Here is a 16,132-nt window from a genome sequence, read left to right on the forward strand (position 1 = left end):
CAAAACGGAAAATGATAAAAATATGGTATAGTAGTCAAAATGTAGAGAACAAAATTCTCCAGGTCGGTTTTTTTTTTTTTTTGAAAAATCTTTTTTTTCAAAAGTTATAAGAGTTTAAATATGAAAAAAAATGAAAAAAAAAAAATTTAAAAAACAGTAAAATTGGTTTTTTGCTTATATCTCAAGAACAAATAATCATATTAAGATGAATCTTGTCTCATTTGAAAGAGCACAAAAAAATGAATAATTTTGGTCCGCATCATTTTTTCATAAAATTAAGTTTTAAAAAAGTTATGACTGATAAAAAAAAAATAAATTTTTTAATATTACACTATTCCAAGAATATCTCGAGAACGGAAAAAGATAAAAATATGGTATATTAGTCAAAATGTAGAAAAAAAAATTCCCCAGGTCGGTTTTTTTTGATTTTTTGAAAAATCTTTTTTTTCAAAAGTTATAGAGACTTAAAATTTTTAAATTTTATACCTAACTTTAGATTATCATATCTCACTTAAAACTTCATCTTTTTGAAAAAATAAGACCGGAAACGTTTTCTCCGACCTTTTTTTACCTTAGGGTCAAATTTTGCTAAAGAAACTATTGAAATTGTAATGTTACAGCAAATGAAACATGTGCTGTTTTTGCTGCACTTTAATGCACCTTGCTGCAATATTTATATGAAGACGCAATTTTTTCAAAAAATTATTGAACTTTTCGTGTTCAGCGCATTTTTTTACCCTAGGAAAAATTAAAAAATATTTAAAATTCTAAAAAAATTTTTCCTACTCAATTCTTGTCTATATATATTTAGGATGAAAAATAAAGTTTTTTTATTAAGTTACAAAAGGGATTGTAAAAAGATCTCATCATCTTTCACAATTTTTATAAAAAAAAAAATTAATTTTAAGAAGAGTTATGATTTTTTAAAAATAGGAAAATACTAATCATAAAGTAGTACCATTTTAATTAGTTTTTATAACTATAAATGTAAAAGAAATAATGTCAATGCATAAAATTTAACTGTTACTTATTTAATATTTTAATTATCTATTAAATTATTAATATTTTAATTTAATAAAAATTAAAAAAGAGAGAAGAAGATGCTTTACAATAGTAACAATAATAAAGATAAAAAATTTATTATAATGAACCTACAATTTTCAGTAATGTACCAAAATTCCTAACTTATAATAATGCATATAAGAAATCATAAACAATAAATTTATAAAAAACTTAATGTTTTCCATACATGTAGCATTTGTTTTAAGAGATACATTTAGCTTAATGTTTTATAAATTGAAGATAATGTTTATCCTAAATCTTTTATATTCTTATAATAAATATATATATATATATATTTATATTTAAATAATTTTTAATTATTATTTTTAGATTATATTTATAACCTTAAATTATTAAAAAAATTTAAAAATATTTTTTTTTATATAAATATTGCAAAAATGAGAGAGAAAAATGGTTACTTGCAATCTTCTTTTGTAACTCAAAAAAAAAAAATATTTATTTTTAAATTAAAATTTGTATAAATTTGTGTATTTTATTTATTTATAATATAAAAATGTTTTTAAAAAATAATAATACAATATAATATATCATATTTATTTTAATTTTTTAATTAATTTATCTTTATTATTATCATATATATTATTTTTTAAAATATAAAATAATCTTTAATAATGTCAAAATTTTTAGTAAAATGTTTATTAAAATTCATCAGTTTTTTAAAAAAGAATACCATTTATATTATAACTATTATAGTATTTTTATTTATTTTTAAACTTAAAATTACATACTAAAAAAGATTTTCTTTTATTATGTAAATAATTTTTATATTTTTAATGTGTATTATCTTTCTGGTATAATATGTTATAAAATAATATATCTTCTATTTTTTGTTGTGAAGATTTATCTATTATATACATTAAAAATAGATAAATATTTTCAAAATCTTTAAATAATTTTTTAACAATTATTTTTATTTTTTATTTTTTTACATGGAATTTTTTTTTGTCCTTATAAACTTTTTAATTAATTAATATTTTTTTTTTTATAATTAAGTTTAATAAGATAACTTTTATTACAATAATTAATTATAGTAAATTTTTTAATAAATTAATGGCATATAACTTATGAAAATAAGAACAATCTTAAGAATACAAAATTTATTAACAAAAACTCTTTAAAATTAATAAAAATATTAATATAAATATAAAAGACATAATAAGAGAGTGATGGCATGAAGTTTTAAGTGGGTAGATGATATTGTTTTAATTTTATGAAGTCTAGTCTTGAACCATAATAATATTAGTACATAAGTCATTTTTCTCCTCTTCCTTTTTGTATTTATTTTATAATTTATTATATATATAATTTTTTTTTTATATAATTAACTAATTTTTAATTAAAAAAAATTAAATTGTAGTTTATAGTATAATTTTTGAATAAACAATTTTAATTAATAATTTTTATTATATAATAACTTAAATAATAAAAAATTACAAATGATATATAAAAGAAACAAACAAAATTAATTTTTTTTTTAAATATCATAAATGAATTATTACAATTTATTCTACTTGTGATTATTCTTCAAAATATTTCTAATAGTACTTATTTTCTAAAACTACCATATTTAATATAAACATCATTACAATAAAATAATTTTAATTGTAAAGAAATTTCTTTACTTAAAGGTGAATATAAATAATAATTATAATTTTTTCCATCATAAATACAATGTAAAAAATTATTATCATAGGAGTTTAAAGAAACTAAATTTTTTCTACAATATTCATTTTCATCACTGGTTTTTTTACAAATTACAATTTCAATGTAATGTTTTTTATAAAATTTGTCATAATAAAAATCACTAAAAGAAAAAATTATGTATATTAAGATTGAGCAATCTATGTGGATTAATTGAAAATTGAATATTATTATTTTCCTTTTTCTCATAAGGTTTTTCACAAAAAGTTATTCCTAATATTTTTCCATTTAAAGGATGGCCAAGATGTCCATTATTGTTTTTTTATTTTTGGTAATAATATTCCATCATATAATTTAATAACATTTTCATAATAATTTTTTGTTTTATATGTATATAATTTTTCAATTTTGATAAATTTATATTTTTTTGATAAAATCCATTCACAACATTCAACATGTAAATTTTGTATATTGGATTTTAATAATGTACAATTGTAATTTGCTTCATAAATATACTTATTTTTTGTACTATTTATAATAACAAATAAAATAAATTTGTAAGAATTTCCAATTGTTATAGGATATGTTAAATTATTTTTTTCATTTATGGAATATTTTTTTATTTTTGTTTTTCCAGATAAATCACTTTCTCTTATCATTAAAAATTTTTTTTTTATTTGGTATGTCATCATCAATATCTTGAATAGGAATAGTTATAAAAGAATTATTATCAACAGTTATATTTAAATATTTTTTAATACAATCTAAAACTTAAAAAAAAAATTTATATTATATTTTATTTAAAAAAAAAAATTTTTTTTACCTGGTGTATTTTTCATAAATACATTTGAACAATATGTATTATAAAGATCATCTAATTCATCAAAAATTGGTACATCAGAATAAATGGATGACATATTAGGTAATTATATAGTAGAAAGATGATAAAGTTTTAAAAAAGAAAAAAAAAATTAAATAATAAATATTTTATGTGTTTCAGAATAATAAGATATAAAAAAATATTAGATAATTAAACTATTATGCTATTAAGTGGCCCCCTAATAAATAAGATAAAAGAATATATAATAAAATATTATAACATACATTTTATATATTATCTTTATCACTTAGAGTATATATAATATAAGTTTTTTTACAATATATAATAAACTTCTATAACTAAAAACAATTAATATAAAGTAAAAGATTATAAATAAAATGATTAAAATAATTTTATCTATTGTTTTATATTAGACAAAAAATGATTACATAGTTTGAATGATTATATCAAACCCCTTTTATGATGATACTTATAAAATTAAAAAAATTTATATCACTAGGTATAAATATATATAATTTCAGATGAAAATTAAAATTTAATTAGATAATATTTATAAATAATAATAATAATAATAATAATAATAATAAAATACTATTATATTATAATAATATATATCATTTAAATATAGAAATAATATTATTTTTTTTTTAATTTAATTATTTAAAAATAATTTTTAAATATATACTTATCTATTAATATAAATTAATTTAATAATAACGCAAGAGTAATGTAATGTAATTTTTTTAAAAATGATATGTTTGATAGAATTTTTGTCTCTATATATATACTTTTTTTTGCCAATTAGATTTTGTTTTTTGTTCCTTTTTGATATCATATATATAATGATATCATATATATATTTTATTTTTTGATCTTTTAATATTATTATATATGAATTTAATTGAAATTTAATATCTTTCTTTTAACTAATAGGTATAATATTTTATTAATTTAAAAATAGTATTTTTGATCTATAACTTTTATTATAATTTACAAAATATTAATAGAAAAATTTATAATAATTTTTTTTTTTTAAAAAATTATATTTTTATTTATTTTATATTAAAGCAATTTATTATATTAAATACTCTTTTTATTTAATCTTTTAATCATATAACAATATTTCAAAGATAAATGTACCCTAGTTGTTATTAGGGGTATTCAGTATTAAAAATTTTTTAGTTAACTAATAAGACTAAAAAAAAAAAAATATCTTTCTAGCTTAGGTATTTATACTTTAAATTAGTGGCATGTATTTACTTTATAAGTACCTATAGTGTACAAACTCAAGATCTTATATAAAAAATTAAAGTGTAAAAATATAAAATTAATATAATCTTTCATATTATATTTCTCATCAAAAGAAAATGAAATCTATCAGTTTATGAAATATTTTTATATTTCTAAAATGTTTTTCTCGTCCTCTTAATTGATATAAATTTTAATTAAAATTAAATAAAATTTACAAAAAAAGTTTTATTTTAACAAAATAAAAGAGAAAAGAATATACTTTATAAATATAAATTTATAAGTAATTATAAAAAAAAGAAATTTATTCATAATTTCTTGGCTGCATGATTTCCACAGTAATGGCATTTTTTCATTGGGTTTAATTCTAAATATTTACGCATTATTTTGATTTCTTCAGAGCACGTAAATGGAGTCTTTTCCATAATATCGATAAGTTCAGAAATATATATTTAGAGAACTTTAAGTTTATTTCTAACGGTTTCAAAAATGGCATGACGTTCACAGAAGCAATTATTATGGTCCATTATAGAAATAAGAAATTAAATTAATTTAATAAAAATGTAAAAGAGTAGTGTAGTGTAATGTAATTTTTTTTAAAATGATATGTTTGATAAAATTTTTACCCGTATATATATACTTTTTTTTGCCAATAAACTTTGATTTTTTTCTTTTTGATATCATATATTTAATGATATAGTAAAAAATTTTATTGATTGTTTTTATAACTAAAAATATAACAAATTATTTAAATTATTAAAATTTAGTTATAATATTAAATTAAATTAACATATATTACTTCAAAATATATAATATCTTCTTTAAAATAACAATTCCAATCCCTGACTACAGAAAATCTCATTAAGACCACATTTTCTTATAACTCACCCTCTCTCCCCTCGAAAGAGTTAACAAAATCGGCTCTTTTAAGATCTTGAAACTCGCTGACACAAGATAAATGATTCTTATTCGGGAACTTTACATGATCTATTGATCTAGCTTCTTTACCATTAATAATTACTTTATTACCCACAATCTTACTTTCTTTATCAATTCTTTCATATCTTTTCCCATGTTTCTTGATCAAAAACGGTTTTTTCTTTACATAAATTTCTCCTTCAACAATATTGATAATTTCCGCTTCCTCCATGATACAATCTCCATTTTCTTCATTAAACAAATTATTTGGAATATTTCTTATACCTCCATGATATGATCTATTATATTGATCACATATTATATCCAAATCCTCTTGATTTACTAATTTTGCTTCCTTTCTATCTGCTTTATCAATTAATCTCTTAGAAAGAGATTCTTCAATCGTTCTAATACTTCTCTCAACATTTCCATTCGATTTTGAATGATACGGAGAACCATAAATTACCTTCTTAAATCTTAATTTATCAAAAGCTTTACTTTTTAAATTTTCGCTGCACATAATAGTTTCAGCAAATTTTCCCTTTTTTCCTTCAGCAGCACACATTAGTAATTCTTCATCTATATCTGAAATTTCTTTATCATCCATAAGCTTTATCAATTCAATCTTCAAGTTTTCTTTAATTTTTGCAAAATACTTTGCATTATCACACTTTATAACTATCGGTTGTTTATTTTTGATTATTTTCGCTATTTCTACACAAATTTTATTTGACTTTAAAGTATTAATAAATCTGGCATAAATGTTTTTTGAATAGTAATCTACGAGAGATATGAAATATCTCTTTTTTCCTTTCGCAACACCTGACTGATTCATAAATGGACCTGCAATATCTAAATTCATTACTGCTCTAGGTCCTGTCACTTTCATAGTAATTGATTTCTTTTTTGATCTTCCTATATTTATCTTCAAACAACTTTTACATTCTTTTATAATTTTTCTCAATTCTTTTCTTGCCATTTTTCTTTTATTTTCACTAAATTTTCATCCAATAAATGATATATTTTTTTGTAACAGAAATGACCCTTTTCATGTAATTTTTGTATAAACAATTTTTGATTAGATGTTAAATTGTTTTCTTCATCATTTTCATCATCTAATTCTAATTCCTTTGAAATTTTCTTTGGTTTACCTCTATTTCTCTTCGCAGCAACACTATTAATCTCACCCTCTCTCCCCTCAGAAGAATTGACATCAGTATGTTGAATATCGCGAGATAATGTATCAGCAATATAATTCTTTGAACCGGATATATGAAAAAATTTTATGTTTAGCGGCAACTTACTCAACCAACTCAAAAAACGTTCATCATCAGTAACTCCATTATTCAATATATTCACAGCACTTTTATTATCCACAAACCAATAAATAATTTTCTTTCCAACCAATCGATGACGATTATCTCTAAAAAATTCTATAACTCCTTGTAATTCCAAATAAATTGCACTTTTAATTCTTAAATTATGCCTATGCGTAGCACTCCAATACAATAACGGACGAAATTCTGCATTAATCATTTGATACAAACAACCTCCAAAACCTTCAAAACTGGCATCCGTATTTACCATTAATGGTTCATTTTTTACCTCAGTATACAAACGAGGATTTTCTAAAAGTAAATTCTTAATTTTATCAAAATTCAACTGGCATTCATCACACCAAGTAAAAACAACATTCTTTCTCAATAATTTTGTAATTGGTTGAAGCAAAATTCCAAGTTTAGGCAAAAATCTTTTATAATAAGAAATAAAACCCAAAAAACGCCGAATATCATCAGAAGACTTAAGAACTTTATATTTTTCCATAATATTACGAGCACGAGCACCAGGTTTAGCTCCATATTGACTAACTTCAAAACCAAGAACTTGTAATTTCGTAGCACACAAAAGACTTTTACTAGCATTAATTTTCAAATCACAATCACCAAGTTTTCTAAAAATTTGCTCAACAATGCGAATATGTGCAAATAAATCAGTATCCGTACCTCGGATTCCATCATCATAATAAAGTTGCAAAAGATCAGAAGGAATTTTCTTTTCTAACAAATATTTCATATAAACAGGCGAATTAATGAATCCTTGCGGAAGTCTTTTAAAACGCAAACACGGCATTCCAGGATAAGCTATATCAAAAAAAATACGATCAACTTCATCTAACTCAAACTGATGAAAACTTTGACATAAGTCAATTGATATAAAACGAGTAGCTTCCTTTGAAAGTGGAATAAGAGATTCAATACGCATCCCAGGCATTTCTACTTTTGCACACATTTTATTCAAACTTCTTAAATCAACAACAATTCTATATTGTTTATTCAAATCAACCTTTCCATTATCCATATTGTTAATCAGAATTCTCATTAGCATGTTTCTTTACAATAATAATATTATGCAAGTACCTTGCATGTCCAACTTCTAAAATATCTGCATCTAACATTTCTTTAAGTAAATACTAACCAATTTCCAACTGATGAACTGGATATTTATAAGGAAAATATGAATGTTCTACAGAAGTATCCCATTCAATCTTAGGAACTTTGTGAATAAATTTCCCAATATCATTAGAATGTCTACTCAACACTTTATCAACTTGTGGATAATTTTTCTTAATCTCCTCAAGAATATACTCATTTGAAACTTCTAACTCAGACGCAGCATTAACAACTCTATTATTTAAGTAAGATTTAACTATTTCACCTTTATTTAATATTTTAGTCTCCATTTCAGCTGAAAAATACTCAGAAGGAATATTTAACTTATTAAATAACTTTATTTCATTAATACCAAGAATCATATCATAATTAAATTGTGATACAATAATAATATCAATAAAATGTTGCATATTATTATAAGAAACTCTCATGTTAACTTTCCCAACTGGAACAGTTTCATTACCAAATGCACCTACTAAAACGGTATCTGTATTCTTCAATTCAATATCTTCATCCTTCAATAAAACTTTAAGAGATTTCATAGACATAAGCGAAACAGAACTACCACTATCAATTAAAGTATCAACAAATCCTTTCCCTACTCCCATATTCAAAATAATCAATGGATTAGGATTAATAACCATACTAATCTTATTTACTTTGCTTACACTTTCCTTAAGTTCAATAGATTCTACATTTGAAACTACCTTATTATTAGAATATTGATCTTTCTTATTTTCAAGCTTTACAGTTTCATTCATTTTATTTTCACACTTATTTGCATAATGCCCATAATTCTTACATTTATGACATTGAATCTTATTTATATCAAAATTTCTATTGCCATTATTACCCAAATTATTTTCATGTAAATTTTTTTTACCTCTTCCTTTCTTATCATTATTAGCATACCAATAATCAGATATATCCATAGCTAATTCACAAAAATCAGAATAAAAATCAAATCTATCCAAGAATCTTGTCTTTAATACTACATTAAAACTCAATTTATTTCTTAACTGTGTCTTAATTGTTCTTGTTTTAGTTGCTTCATCAATACCATCCAAAGAAGTTCTTAATAACTCATATTACTCAACCAAACTTTCATAAACCTTATAAGTATTAATTCTATACTTCTCAGCTTTTATAGAAGCCATATTTCTTGCTCTATCTCCATCATATACTTCAGTTAAAAATGCACTTGCTTGAACAAAAGTAATGTTTCCTTTACTTTCTTTATAATTATCTAGTCTATAAGCAGATTCAGTATCCAGTTTAGCTTTCAATAACATTAATTGAATATCGGAATCGCCAACACCATCAATCTTCATAGCATTAACCAACTTCTTCAAAAAAATAGAAAACTTTTCCTTCTTGGAGTCAAAAACATTGACCATTGCAGTCCAAGTAGTACTTTTAGGAGTAAACGTCATATTATCACTATCTTCTACCTCCTTTACACTTAAATCACTTTCAATAGCTTCCGAATTAACACACTTTAATTCCAACAATTTCAATTTCTCAATCTTTTGAGAATGTCTTTTACAATCAGCGATACTTAGCTCTGATAACAAACTTTCTTCAGATATCACCAATCCCAAACTACTAACAATAGTATATAACTCTATATACTTTAATCTATCACTTTCTGATAATTGACTGTACATCCACCAATTACCAATATTCGTATATCAATTAAAATAGATTACCTTCACCTTTATCCCAGTAAAAAATTCAGGTTCCTCAGCAATCCCAACCTTGATATATTCAACAAAAAATTAAAATTTACCAGTATAACAGTCTGCAAACAAATCCAATCTTCCTAATACGCTCAATAGGAAGTAAAAAATTTTATTGATTGTTTTTATAACTAAAAATATCACAAATTATTTAAATTATTAAAATTTAGTTATAATATTAAATTAAATTAACATATATTACTTCGAAATATATAATATCTTCTTTAAAATAACAATTCCAATCCCTGACTACAGAAAATCTCATTAAGACCACATTTTCTTATAACTGATATCATTAGTTTTTCTTAATATATATTTAATTTATATTTTGATCTTTTTAACATTATATGATACTTTTTAAATGTTATTTTTATATATTATGAATTTATTTTGATCTTTTTAACATTATATGATACTTTTTAAATGTTATTTCTATATATTATGAATTTAATATAAATTTAAAGTGAATTTTTTTAGTTTTATATGCTTATGAAAATATGACTTTATATATCTCATTTTTTACCATTTTTTATGATCTTTTCAACTAACTACATAGATTTTAAAAATCTTTTAATATATAAAAAATTATTGTCCGAAAGTCATTAAAATTGAAGACTTCCAATCTTGGAAATATTTAAAATAATTTTCAATGTCTTTGATAACCTCTAGATACACTTTCATCATATTTTTGGATTTTTATAGAGAAAAAATTTTTTAAAAATTAAAAAATGTTATAAGAATAAATAATTAAATCTTTAAATTTATACATTGACATTTTTCCTTTACAGCTATAGCTATAAAAAATAATTAGTGTAAAAAATCATTTATTTTTTTAATTTATTATTATTATAAATATAAAATTATAAAATATAAAAAAATTATAAAAAAATTAAAGTAAATTGTTACATTATCATTATAAATTGGTATATATCTTTTTTTTATGCTGATATTTGTGTTGAATAACATTTTTTAAAACTTTGATTATTCTAAGAGGAAAAAATTGTTAGAAATTTTTTACACGTTTTCGCGTATAACTCAAGAACGAAAAATGATAAAAATATGATCTAGTAGTCAAAATGTAGAGAATAAAAATCCCCTAAGGTGTTTTTTCATTTGTTTAAAAAAATTCATTTTCTTAAGAATTATAGCATTTTGAAAATTTTTAAATTTTTTACCTAACTTTAAACCATCATATCTCACTTAAAAAAACATCTTATCGAAAAAATAAGGTCGGAAACGTTTTGTACGACCTTTTTTTACCTTTATGTCAAATTTTGTTAAAATAACTTTTGAAACTTAAACGTTGCAGCAAATGAAACATTTGCAGCTTTTGCTGCAATATCTATATGAAAGACGTTTTTTTTAAAAATTATTGAACTTTTTGTGATCAGCACATTTTTTTACCCTAGGATAAATTAAAAAATATTAAATTTTTCTACTTAATTCTCGCCTATATATATTTAGGATTATTTTTATTTTTTTTAACTTTTTACTATTTTGTTTTAATTGTTAATAAAAATATATTGTTGATAAATTTATAGAGCTAATTAAAAAAGCATTTGAAATAATTTTTATATTTTTTAAAGATTTATATTAAGTATATTAAAAAATATAAATATTAATAATATTCTATTTCTTTAACAGTTAACATCCTCTTTGATATTTTCTTTAGAAAGAAGAAAAGATGTAATAAATTTTTTTTATGATAAAATAAATGTAAAATTAAATTTTTTTTATTAGTTTATTTTTTACTTGATGTTAAAACTAAATATTTGACAATTTTGTAAAAAAAATAAAAAAATGATTTAGATAATTTTTAAAACTATTTAATATTTTAATTATGCGCTATAAAATAAAAATATCAAATAATATTTTTTATATGTATCAAAAAAAAAAAAGTTTATTTTATTAAAAATGGTTTATCTTTATTAAACAATCTATCTATTTTATTTATGACAAAAATACATATATTAAAATAACGTTTTTATGTGTATATATATTTAAAAAGTACTTTTTTTAATCTGTTAAAATATATATCAAAACAACAATATATAACATGTGAAAAGTTATTTGATTTTCTGTTGTATATTTAAGATTTTGAAATCACGGTACAAAGATAAAAAAAAACTTTGCACATCAAGAAACATATAATAATGTAGAAAAAAACAAAGTTACTTTTTTATTATTTTGAAATTATAAAAGTAAAACATTCAATTTTATTTCTTATAAATTTTATTACTTTGTTTCATTTTTAATTACTTCTATTGCTAATTATGGATAATAATATGAAAAAGTTAAAAATTTCTAGTGATGAAAAAAATGAAACTTCTGAAGAAGTAATTCAAAAAACTGATATTAATCCCAAAAAACTTAAACGAAGAATGACTATTAATTATGCTATGATTCAAAGTTTGGGAAATAAAAATTTAAATGACAAAGAAAATGATTATGAAATAAAAACTGAGGCGGATGAAAATTACAATATCCAAAAGGATAATAAATAAAAATTATTTCTTTTTATTTATCTTCTTTTATCTATTTTTTTTGAATAAAAATTTTCTTTTACAAATTGTTTTAATTTATACTTATCTATTTTATCTATAACAAAATATACTTTTATAAGAAGATATTTATATTAACAAAAAATTAGATTTTTTTTATATAATATATATACTATAATAAATATATACTTCTATTAGAAGATATTTATATTAACAAAAAATTACTGATTTTTTTTATATAATATATAATAATAATAAATATATACTTCTATAAGAAGATATCAATATTAACGGAAAATTACTGATTTTATATATATATATACTATAATAAATATATATTCTTATAAGAAGATATATATATTAACGTAAAATTACTGATTTTTTTTATATATATATATTATAATAAATATATCTCTATAAGAAGATATTAATATTAAAAAAAAATTACTATTGTTATGTAATAATAATATATATATTTATATTTCTTTTTTATATATATAAGATATTTTACTATCAATAAATAAAAATTTACTTCATAAATATTATAAATTAATAATAAATTTTTAAAATCTAATTTTTTTTAAAAAATTGTTATTATTATTAATGTTTATATAAAAAAAATGAAATAAAATTTACAAAAAAAGTTTTATTTTAACAAAATAAAAGAGAAACAATATACTTATTAAAAATAAGTTTATAAGTAATTATAAAAAAAAAGAAATTTATTTATTTCTTCTTGGCTGTATGACTTCCACAATAATGACATTTCATTTCTCTTTCACCAAGCTCCATTGGATTTAATTCCAAATATTTACGCATTAATTTCATTTCTTCGGAGCACGTAAATGAAGCTTTTTCCATAATATCGAAAAGTTCAGAAATATGAATATAGACAACTTTAAGTTTATTTCTAATGTTTTCAAAAATAGCATGACGTTCACAGAGACATTTATTATGGTCCATTGTAGAAGTAAGAAATTAAATTAAAAATAATAAAAACGTGAAAGGTAGTGTAATATATTTTTTTTAAAATGATATGTTTGATAAAATTTTTATCCGTATATATATACTTTTTTTTGCCAATAAACTTTGATTTTTTTTCTTTTTGATATCATATATTTAATGATATCATTAGTTTTCTTAATATATATTTAATTTATTTTTTAATCTTTTTAACATTTAATGATATCATTAGTTTTTCTTAATATATATTTAATTTATTTTTTGATCTTTTTAACATTATATGATACTTTTTAAATGTTATTTTTATATATTATGAATTTAATGTAATTCAATATCTTTTCTTCTTTAAATTATTGGGTTTGGTTTATAATCTATAAGTGTTTTTTATTTTATTTTATTATATTTTTTTTTAAATATATAAAATGATATATTATAAAAATAGATATAATTTTTTTACACTAATTATTACTATATATTTATATGTTATATAATATTTATTATATATATATATTTTTTTTAATATAAATCTTTTGAAAAATAATATAATGTTATATAATCTTTATTATAATTTATAATTATTTAATATTTTTATAATTTTTTTTTTGTATTTATATATAACATTTTATAAAAAATATATAAATAATTATAATAATTTTTTTTTTTCAGAAAAAATTGTGTTTATATTTATTTCATATCAAAAAAAAAAAAAAAAAATGAATATTTTAAATGGTATGAATGATGAATATATGAAATTACTTTATGATTTGATTACTAAAGCAGGAAAACATTTAAAAAAAAATTTACATATACATATTGATGAGAATATTAATGAGAACATTTTTGAAAATGAATTTAAAAAATATGTTATTGATTTTATTATATATAAAATGGTCTCTTTTATAATGTTACACAATTAGAAAAGGATAGAATTTTTTTTTTAATAATAAAATTTTAAAATATATATATATTTTTTTAAAATTATTATTACTTTTAAAAAAAATAAATTATAAAAATTATTTTTTTTTTATTTATAATAATAATATATTATATAAGAATTTATATATATTAACAAAAAAATTACTGTTATATATAATATCATATGTATTAATATAATATTACTTTATTATATATATATATTAACGTAAAATTACTGATTTTTTTTATATAATAATATATCCTTGTAAGAAGATATTAATATTAATGAAAAATTATTGGTATATATAATAAAATATGTATTAATATAATATTACTTTATTTTATATAATAATATATAATATATATATAAATATATCTCTATAAGAATATACATATATTAACAAGAAATTACTTTTAAATATAATATTATTTTATTTTATATATATATACATATATAATATATATAAGAATTTTATATATATTAACGGAAAATTACTCTATTATATTATAGTAATATATTACATATAAATATATTACTAAATTTTATTTCTAGATACTCATATTGACATTTTTTGGAGGTGCATATAATTAACACGTAAGTTTATATAATTTCGTATTATTAATATTTAAATTTTATTTTTCAGGTTTACTTATACACGAATAAAATAAAAATAAAACTACATAAGACTATTTAATTGTTTTTTTTACATCTATTGTTTATTTTAATAATTTGTATAATAAAAATTATTTTATATTAATTTATTGTTTTATTTTATATTGATTATTATTTATTATATTAGCATGGAAAAATGACAATGACAAGATTCCATCTGCAACGATTGTTCAGGATAAATTTGGAACTTGGACTTTTGTGATTTTAATTTTTATATTTTTAAATTTTGGTTTGGTTTATACTGAATAAAACTTTTAGGAAGGTTTAGGACATTGTAAGCAGACGAAATAATAAAGAAAAAAAACGTAAGTAGAAAATAAGAAAAAAATAAATAAATAAATAATAATAAATTTTAAATAATTTTGTATTTTCGTGTTCATTACAGGTGGACGCGCGTTTTTTTGTTGAGACTGTTTTGTTAATAAAGTAATTGAATTTCTTGTCGATTTAGTTTGATTGGGTGCTCCAGTACTTAAATTTTTTACTGGGATTCAACAAGTAACTCGTGAATGCCTAGACATCGAACTGAGTCAGAGAAAAACTTTTATACACATCTTGACTCTCTATCTCATATAGAACAAGATTTGCTAATATACAGAAGGGAAAAAGTCAGACTCGAAAGACACTTAAGAATGGAGGAAAGAAATGTACTTCCCTCACTCAATGAAAGCTTTCCAAAAGAAGAGGCCATGACTGCACCTTCTAGTGACTATGACATTGTTAACCAAGGTAATAAGGCTATGACCCACTACCTAAACTCATCGAACTTGAATGGATCTGATCAATCGCATTCAGCTGTGAATCTCAATCAGCATGGTGTGAATCTCAATCACCAAAACATAACCCCAAATTCCAACACTGTAGGAATTTCTCAAGGTGTAAATTTCAATCACCAAGGATCAACTCCTGATCCAGGAAGTGCAGGACTGATGGAGCTAATACAAAATCCTCAAGCCTTAACAAGCTTGATTCAACTTCTCCAACGTCTCGTGCCAAATGATAACAGAAGCACAAGCTCTGTTACTGCTCAATCACCACAACCTCAACCACACGCTTACAAAGCCTTCTCAGGAACTGAGCAGAGTGATAGAAATTGCATGTACCCCCTAGAAGTGGAAATAAACCTGATCTTTTCAATGAAGACAAAATCTTCACTTCAT

General features: G+C 20.3%; 9 protein-coding genes across 9 annotated transcripts in view; 4 read left to right on the forward strand and 5 right to left on the reverse strand.

Annotated features, from left to right (window-relative positions):
- SRAE_X000235500 (Reverse transcriptase domain-containing protein) overlaps window positions 1-31 on the forward strand; it is a gene marked incomplete at both ends in the record, with an annotated part of 906 nt that extends 875 nt beyond the window's left edge. The window contains one exon of the mRNA XM_024645558.1: window positions 1-31. This exon is cut by the window's left edge and continues 875 nt beyond it. Within this exon, the coding sequence (XP_024499829.1) occupies window positions 1-31 (31 nt within the window).
- Window positions 32-3,366: 3,335 nt separating this feature from the next.
- SRAE_X000235600 (Hypothetical protein) lies at window positions 3,367-3,641 on the reverse strand (the record flags this gene model as incomplete). Its single annotated transcript, XM_024645559.1, has 2 exons — window positions 3,367-3,494; window positions 3,548-3,641. 2 exons carry the CDS (start codon window positions 3,639-3,641, stop codon window positions 3,367-3,369), a joined length of 222 nt encoding a protein of 73 aa, XP_024499830.1.
- Window positions 3,642-5,690: 2,049 nt separating this feature from the next.
- Window positions 5,691-6,620, reverse strand: SRAE_X000235700 (Integrase, catalytic core domain and Ribonuclease H-like domain-containing protein; the record flags this gene model as incomplete). The annotated part of the gene is made up of 1 exon (XM_024645560.1): window positions 5,691-6,620. The coding sequence occupies one exon, from the start codon at window positions 6,618-6,620 to the stop codon at window positions 5,691-5,693; it is 930 nt and encodes a 309-aa protein (XP_024499831.1).
- Window positions 6,621-6,691: 71 nt separating this feature from the next.
- SRAE_X000235800 (Reverse transcriptase domain-containing protein) lies at window positions 6,692-8,089 on the reverse strand (the record flags this gene model as incomplete). The annotated part of the gene is made up of 1 exon (XM_024645561.1): window positions 6,692-8,089. One exon carries the CDS (start codon window positions 8,087-8,089, stop codon window positions 6,692-6,694), a length of 1,398 nt encoding a protein of 465 aa, XP_024499832.1.
- Window positions 8,090-8,201: 112 nt separating this feature from the next.
- Window positions 8,202-9,848, reverse strand: SRAE_X000235900 (Zinc finger, CCHC-type domain and Aspartic peptidase domain-containing protein; the record flags this gene model as incomplete). The annotated part of the gene is made up of 2 exons (XM_024645562.1): window positions 8,202-9,255; window positions 9,316-9,848. The coding sequence occupies 2 exons, from the start codon at window positions 9,846-9,848 to the stop codon at window positions 8,202-8,204; spliced, it is 1,587 nt and encodes a 528-aa protein (XP_024499833.1).
- Window positions 9,849-12,193: 2,345 nt separating this feature from the next.
- SRAE_X000236000 (Hypothetical protein) lies at window positions 12,194-12,424 on the forward strand (the record flags this gene model as incomplete). Its single annotated transcript, XM_024645564.1, has 1 exon — window positions 12,194-12,424. One exon carries the CDS (start codon window positions 12,194-12,196, stop codon window positions 12,422-12,424), a length of 231 nt encoding a protein of 76 aa, XP_024499834.1.
- A 723-nt stretch (window positions 12,425-13,147) lies between these two features.
- Window positions 13,148-13,384, reverse strand: SRAE_X000236100 (Hypothetical protein; the record flags this gene model as incomplete). Its single annotated transcript, XM_024645565.1, has 1 exon — window positions 13,148-13,384. One exon carries the CDS (start codon window positions 13,382-13,384, stop codon window positions 13,148-13,150), a length of 237 nt encoding a protein of 78 aa, XP_024499835.1.
- Window positions 13,385-14,097: 713 nt separating this feature from the next.
- On the forward strand, window positions 14,098-14,301 carry SRAE_X000236200 (Hypothetical protein; the record flags this gene model as incomplete). The annotated part of the gene is made up of 1 exon (XM_024645566.1): window positions 14,098-14,301. One exon carries the CDS (start codon window positions 14,098-14,100, stop codon window positions 14,299-14,301), a length of 204 nt encoding a protein of 67 aa, XP_024499836.1.
- Window positions 14,302-15,481: 1,180 nt separating this feature from the next.
- Window positions 15,482-16,132, forward strand: part of SRAE_X000236300 (Integrase, catalytic core domain and Ribonuclease H-like domain-containing protein) — a gene marked incomplete at both ends in the record, with an annotated part of 1,603 nt that continues 952 nt past the window's right edge. Inside the window, one exon of the mRNA XM_024645567.1 lies at window positions 15,482-16,055. Coding sequence (XP_024499837.1) covers window positions 15,482-16,055 — 574 coding nt within the window. The remainder of the gene's footprint in view (window positions 16,056-16,132) is intronic.

Source organism: Strongyloides ratti, scaffold srae_chrx_scaffold0000006 (assembly GCF_001040885.1).
Source record: "Strongyloides ratti genome assembly S_ratti_ED321, scaffold srae_chrx_scaffold0000006".
Taxonomy (NCBI): domain Eukaryota; kingdom Metazoa; phylum Nematoda; class Chromadorea; order Rhabditida; family Strongyloididae; genus Strongyloides; species Strongyloides ratti.